At 38.0% G+C, this 7,304-nt stretch overlaps 1 protein-coding gene across 6 annotated transcripts in view; it reads left to right on the plus strand.

Annotated features, from left to right (window-relative positions):
• akap13 (A-kinase anchoring protein 13) overlaps positions 1–7,304 on the plus strand; it is a 178,123-nt gene that overhangs the window by 30,925 nt on the left and 139,894 nt on the right. For all 6 annotated transcript variants that reach the window (XM_020617124.1, XM_020617127.1, XM_020617129.1 and 3 more), the window contains exon 2: positions 6,530–6,573. In XM_020617124.1, the coding sequence (XP_020472780.1) occupies positions 6,541–6,573 (33 nt within the window). In that variant the 5' untranslated portion in view covers positions 6,530–6,540. The remainder of the gene's footprint in view (positions 1–6,529; positions 6,574–7,304) is intronic.

Consider the following 7,304-nt stretch of genomic DNA (forward strand, 5'->3'; position numbering starts at 1 on the left):
AAACATGTCTCCAAATAACTGAAGAGAATTTAGGTTCCCATTCTGACCAGTCACTTGAGTTGTAGAGGAAATCTCAGAAAGGTTTCCAATTCATTTGCGCCAAGTCTACATCTGTAATATGTTTCGTTGGATGTAATTACATACCTGCTGCTTCTGACCTTATGCCCAGAAAATGGTCTATGTCCCAGACTGGTAGTGGGGAATAAAACATGACTTTTAATCCTGCTATAACTGAAAATAAAATGTTTTTAAAGGTTTACCTGTACTGTATTTAAGTTTAAAAATTATAATTAACTAGAGAAATGCATTTTCTGAAGAAAATGCGTATGGATGCTGAGTGCTGAAAGATCGCCCTGAAAATGCTGAATATTTTGACACCTGAATGATTTGGCTATCTGAAAGGATGCTGAAGTATAATTTTCCCATTCATTTGAATGGGCCAAGGTTTTCAAAATAAAGCAAAATATTTTAAAAGTATGAAGTTTAGAAAACCTCTGAAGAGAAGCATGAATGTTCTTGAAGAGCTGAACATTTTGATAGCTGAAATTATGCTGAAATAGAATTTTCCCATTCATTTGAATGGGGCAAGATTTTCAAAATAAAGCAAAATATTTAAAAAGTATGAAGTTTTTAAAATTCCTGAATAAAAGTATGAATGTCCTTGAAGAGCTGAACATTTTAATAGCTGAAGTAGCTGAAAGTATGCTGAAGTTGAATTTTCCCATTGATTTGAATGGGCAAAATTTTGCTGAAAGACACTGAATAGCTTAAAAAGTATAAAGGTTGGAAACAAGAAAAAATAATAGGATAAATGTCCTTAAAAAGCTAAACATTTTGATACCTGAATGGTTTTTATAGCTGAAAGTATGCTGAAAAAATTAAGTGCCAAAAAATGAATGGAAGAAACCAGAATAATAATAATAACTAGATAATTGCATTTTCTGAAGAAAATGCGTATGGATGCTGAGTGCTGAAAGATCACCCTGAAAATGCTGAACATTTTGACGCATGAATGGTTTTGCTAGGTGAAAGTATGCTGAAGTCTGAATTTCCCCATTCATTTGAATGGGGTAAGATTTTCAGAATAAAGCTAAATATTTCAAAAGTATGAACTTTAGAAAACTTCTGAAGAGAAGCATGAATGTCCTTGAAGAGCTGAACATTTTTGATAGCTGAAATAGCTGAAAGTATGCTGAAGTAGAATTTCCCCATTCATTTGAATGGGGCAAGATTTTCAAAATAAACTCACAACAACAGGAAACGCGTGCATGCAGAATGAGATGACTGGGCTGTCTGCAACAAGGGATGTAAGTGGGCGAAAGGTCTGATTGTGTTGAATTTATATTATCAACATTTATCAACAATATATGAAATGCTTGGCCTTCTATAATCAATATTATAATCTGCATTAGCAAATATATCTACATGTTTATTTTAGTATCATATGCTTTATAATTTACTTTTGTTTTAAACATTTCACTTGTCTTTAAGAGTGTAGGAGACTTGGAGCTGACAATAACAGAATCTGTGTAAGGCTGTAAGAAAGAGACAGAAAACCACAAACCGGAACTATGCCCAAGTTGCATAGCAACACTGGAGTAAGAGGTGCTGTCTCTAAAAAACTGTCTATGTGCTTAGGGCATTGAAAGGTCAGGATGTTGTTCTGCTAGACCGGGAAGTCATGTGATGCAAAGGCTACCAATGGCATTGTATTGTATTGGCCCATTCATTGTCTATGGACAAATAGACAAAATATAAATGTTGATTATAAAGAAACCATAAAAGATATCAAGATGATTTTTGCACCATTGGTAGCTGAATGTCTCACGAGTTGAACAGAGTTGAAATGGCATTTCTAGCCCAAGGTATGCCGGAGATGTTAGGCTTCCAACTTTGCCCTATTCATTTCCAATGGGAAATTTTTTGTGAAAAAAGCTGAAAAGTATGAAAGTTATAAAAAAAGTTGTATACAAGCAGTCATGTCCTTAAAGAGATAAACAGTTTGATACCTCAATGGCCCTTCTAGGTGAAAGTATGCTGAAGGAGTTAGGTGCCAAAGAACAGCAGCAGAACCCAGAATAATAAAGAAGAAGATAACAAGAGTGTGGATCAGCTTCCATACAATAATAATAATAATAAATAATAGGATAACATTGTATGGATGCTGAATCAGCATCCATACAATAAATACCAGAATAACATAATATGGATGCTGAGTCAGCATCCATACAACAAGGACAGATAAAGAATTGGTAGTTTTGGTTGAATGATGAGAGTGTGTTCTTGTCTCCAATTCTTTGTGTTTGTTCTTTGCTTAACCTTCCACTGTCTACTGCCAGGATCAAGCTTAACTGTCACCTTGTCCACAACAGTGTTCTGATGCTGCAAGAGACGATAATCGACTTAATGAAAAAAATTGCCTCTTGTTAGTTGCCTAGTGTTGTGTTGTCCAGAGTATTTTACTGACGTTTTTAATCTTGCGACATACTAGATTGTCTCATTTCAGTGCAAAGCAACACTGACATTTAAAAATTTTGACCTCAAGGGTCAGTACCTGTCCCTAATGCTGTTTTTCCGTCAGCATGGGTTAACCCACTTTAATCATGCTGAATCGTGCGGGCATGCTGTCCCATTTCCAACTGTTCCTATCTGCAAGGGGTAATTGTGTTGACTCGGGCTTAGCTGGTCCTGCTTCTACCCAGGGCCGAGTGGGACCAACCTCCACCTTCAGCATAACTAACTTGGCTTAAATTGGCTGGAATTTTAATTCCTTACATATATAAGCTTTAGCTGTACTTTAGTATTTTGTCAGCATTGTACAGTAGCTGAATAAACCTTTGTGAAGTTAGGCCTACATTGCACTACCTGCAGTAATTTTTACAGTGCCTTGCGAAAGTATTCGGCCCCCTTGAACTTTGCGACCTTTTGCCACATTTCAGGCTTCAAACATAAAGATATAAAACTGTAATTTTTTGTGAAGAATCAACAACAAGTGGGACACAATCATGAAGTGGAACGAAATTTATTGGATATTTCAAACTTTTTTAACAAATAAAAAACTGAATAATTGGGCGTGCAAAATTATTCAGCCCCTTTACTTTCAGTGCAGCAAACTCTCTCCAGAAGTTCAGTGAGGATCTCTGAATGATCCAATGTTGACCTAAATGACTAATGATGATAAATAGAATCCACCTGTGTGTAATCAAGTCTCCGTATAAATGCACCTGCACTGTGATAGTCTCAGAGGTCTGTTTAAAGCGCAGAGAGCATCATGAAGAACAAGGAACACACCAGGCAGGTCCGAGATACTGTTGTGGAGAAGTTTAAAGCCGGATTTGGATACAAAAAGATTTCCCAAGCTTTAAACATCCCAAGGAGCACTGTGCAAGTGATAATATTGAAATGGAAGGAGTATCAGACCACTGCAAATCTACCAAGACCTGGCCGTCCCTCTAAACTTTCAGCTCATACAAGGAGAAGACTGATCAGAGATGCAGCCAAGAGGCCCATGATCACTCTGGATGAACTGCAGAGATCTACAGCTGAGGTGGGAGACTCTGTCCATAGGACAACAATCAGTCGTATACTGCACAAATCTGGCCTTTATGGAAGAGTGGCAAGAAGAAAGCCATTTCTTAAAGATATCCATAAAAAGTGTCGTTTAAAGTTTGCCACAAGCCACCTGGGAGACACACCAAACATGTGGAAGAAGGTGCTCTGGTCAGATGAAACCAAAATCGAACTTTTTGGCAACAATGCAAAACGTTATGTTTGGCGTAAAAGCAACACAGCTCATCACCCTGAACACACCATCCCCACTGTCAAACATGGTGGTGGCAGCATCATGGTTTGGGCCTGCTTTTCTTCAGCAGGGACAGGGAAGATGGTTAAAATTGATGGGAAGATGGATGGAGCCAAATACAGGACCATTCTGGATGGAAACCTGATGGAGTCTGCAAAAGACCTGAGACTGGGACGGAGATTTGTCTTCCAACAAGACAATGATTCAAAACATAAAGCAAAATCTACAATGGAATGGTTCACAAATAAACATATCCAGGTGTTAGAATGGCCAAGTCAAAGTCCAGACCTGAATCCAATCGAGAATCTGTGGAAAGAACTGAAAACTGCTGTTCACAAATGCTCTCCATCCAACCTCACTGAGCTCGAGCTGTTTTGCAAGGAGGAATGGGCAAAAATTTCCGTCTCTCGATGTGCAAAACTGATAGAGATATACCCCACGTGACTCACAGCTGTAATCGCAGCAAAAGGTGGCGCTACAAAGTATTAACTTAAGGGGGCTGAATAATTTTGCACGCCCAATTTTTCAGTTTTTTATTTGTTAAAAAAGTTTGACATATCCAATAAATTTCGTTCCACTTCATGATTGTGTCCCACTTGTTGTTGATTCTTCACAAAAAATTACAGTTTTATATCTTTATGTTTGAAGCCTGAAATGTGGCAAAAGGTCGCAAAGTTCAAGGGGGCCGAATACTTTCGCAAGGCACTGTATATATATTTTTCCCCACTCACCCCCCACTTTGGGGTGGCTTTTTTTTATTCCACCCTTCAAGCTCAGGTCCTCTACCAAAGGCCTGGGAGCTTGAGGGTCCTGCGCAGTATCCTAGCTGCCCCTAGGACTGCCCTCTTCTGCACAGAGATCTCAGGAGGTTGAACAATTCTGGAAGAGCATATGGGAGAAGGAAGCATCACATAACAACTATGCCCAATGGCTAATGGACCTGAGAGCATGCATCTCAGTGGGGCGGGTGGGGGATATATATATATATATATGTATGTGTGTGTGTGTGTGTGTATTAAATTAAAATTTTAATTAATTTGGCTGAAATTTTATCCTGAGGGAAAACCTTGTACATTCAGCAGTCACTTTTTATCTGTTATTTTGATGATCTGTCACATTTTGAAGCCTCCAGGTGATCTGAAGTTACAATCTGGCGCTCATATTTAAAAAATCTGGAATGTTATTGGGCCCTCATGTGGGGTAATGTGTAATCATGGGCTTTTATTGTGAAAATCCAGCACATTTGGGGGCCTTTATGAGCTTAAGTTGCATTCAGGGGCTTTTGAAATTCTGGCATGCTTTGTGGCCTTCATTTAAACAAAAGCAATCAGACTTATTTTGAAAATTTGGCATTGTTTGGGGACTTTTTTTGAAGGTAGACCAATCTGTGTGTGTGTGTTGGTGTGCCACTGCGCCACTGTGTGTGTGTTATGTATGATGAAGTTGAATTTTCCCATTCATTTGAATGGGGCAAGATTTTCAAAATAAAGCTAAATATTTCAAAAGAATGAGGTTTTGAAAAATTCAGAATAGAAGCATGAATGTCCTTGAAGAGCTGTACAGTTTGATAGCTAAAATTATGCTGAAGTAGAATTTTGCCATGTATTTGAATGGGGCAAGATTTTCAAAATAAAGCTAAATATTTTAAAAGCATGAAGTTTAGAAAAATTGTGAATAAATGTATGAATGTCCTTCAGGGGCTGAACATTTTGATACCTGAAATAGCTAAAAGTATGCCGAAGTTGAAATTTCTCATTCATTTGAATGTGACATTTTTTATTTATTTGTGTGGATGCAGTAATGCACAGTAATGCTGATTCCTCATCCATACTATGTTATCCTGTTCTTTATTTATTATTGTTATGGATGCTGAATCAGCATCCCTACAATAAAGACCAGCATAACATAGTATGGATGCTGAATCAGCATCCGTACAATAATAAAAAAAGAACAGGACAACAGTATGGATGCTGAATCAGCATTACTGTGTATTACTGCATCTACACAAATAAAGAACAGGAAAGCTTAGTGTAGATGCTTTTCAGCATCCACACAATAATAAATAATTGGATAATAATTGGATTCTTTTTACTGCATCCTCGTGATAAAGAACAGGAAAGCAGTGTGGATGCTGAAAAGCATCCACACAATGAGAGTGACCTATGTTTGTCAAAAAGCTGGAAAATTGATGAAGACTAATGTTGTACAGGTAGTGCTGCTAAAGACTGTAGGCAGCTGCTGTTTGCTAACATGTTAGCCAAGTTATCTTTGATAGGTGTTGATATGCAAATAGAGGGTGGGCCATGGAAAAGTAGCGCAGAAAAATAGCCCGCCTCCAATACCGTGCCACCTTCTCAAGTACACTGACTACTTTTGGGGGCGGCTGTGGCTCAGCGGGTAGAGCGGGTTTTCTCCTAACCGAAGGATTAGCGGTTCGATTCCCAGCTTGTCCAGTCAACATGTCAAAGTGTCCTTGAGCAAACTCACTGAACCCAGTTGCTCCCGGTGGTGGCACCAGTGTGTGAATGTGTGAGCATTTAGGAGTGTGTATGGCCAAGTAAAGCGCTATACAAGTATAAGGCCATTTACTATTTACTTTTCAGTGGCCCACCCTGTGTTGTTTACAGCTTGTTGCACTGCCCCAAGTGACCAAAAAATATGTTAGAACTTTTGACATGCTCTTGTTTTATTTCACAATGACAATATACAATGTTTTCCTGTCTTTAGTGTCCAGCAACATGAAACTCAGTCCACAGCAAGCTCCACTGTATGTAAGTATCACTATTTATAAGCTGTTTGTCCACTACACAAAATTGTGTTGTTTTTTTGTTTGTTTGTTTTGTTTTTTTGCCGCACACCCTGTTAGTGCACTCGCCCAGGTATTTCCACTTTGCCTCTTTAGACTTCAGGACTTCATGGGTGCGGTGCAGAATGCTTTGCACTTTTTAGGGTAGGACAACTAAAACTGTTATTATTATTATTAGTAGTACTAGAATATAGAGTTTGGTCACCTGATCCTTTCCTGGAATAGATTCACCTCAACCTCAAAACAAGTGTAATTAACTGGAAAACTTGAAAACAATTGTGCAGATAGTGCAGAACACAACATTACACTGCATACAAATCGACTGGCTATTTATTGTCTGTTGGCAGGCAAACACACTAAATGGTTTTTCTCATCGTGTCATCTTTCATTGTGTACTTTATTGTCTGTGTTTTATATGTTTTCAGTTAAATGTGAACCACTTGATAATCTGATATTACAAAAATGTGCCCATACAGTTTATTAGGGAATTAATAACCTGAGACAAAAACAAAACTATAAAGTTTTTAGAGCATTTTAGTGTAGGGCTGTACCCGACTAAGGATTTTGTCAGTCGGCTCTTCAGTGCATCTGTTCAATTCATTCTTTAAAAACATCTCTTCTCTTTCTAACATCTATTCATCTATCTATCTACATGTATGTATGTGTGTGTGTATATATATATATATATATATGTGT

This window comes from Monopterus albus, unplaced genomic scaffold (assembly GCF_001952655.1).
Source record: "Monopterus albus unplaced genomic scaffold, M_albus_1.0 scaffold186.1, whole genome shotgun sequence".
Lineage (NCBI taxonomy): Eukaryota > Metazoa > Chordata > Actinopteri > Synbranchiformes > Synbranchidae > Monopterus > Monopterus albus.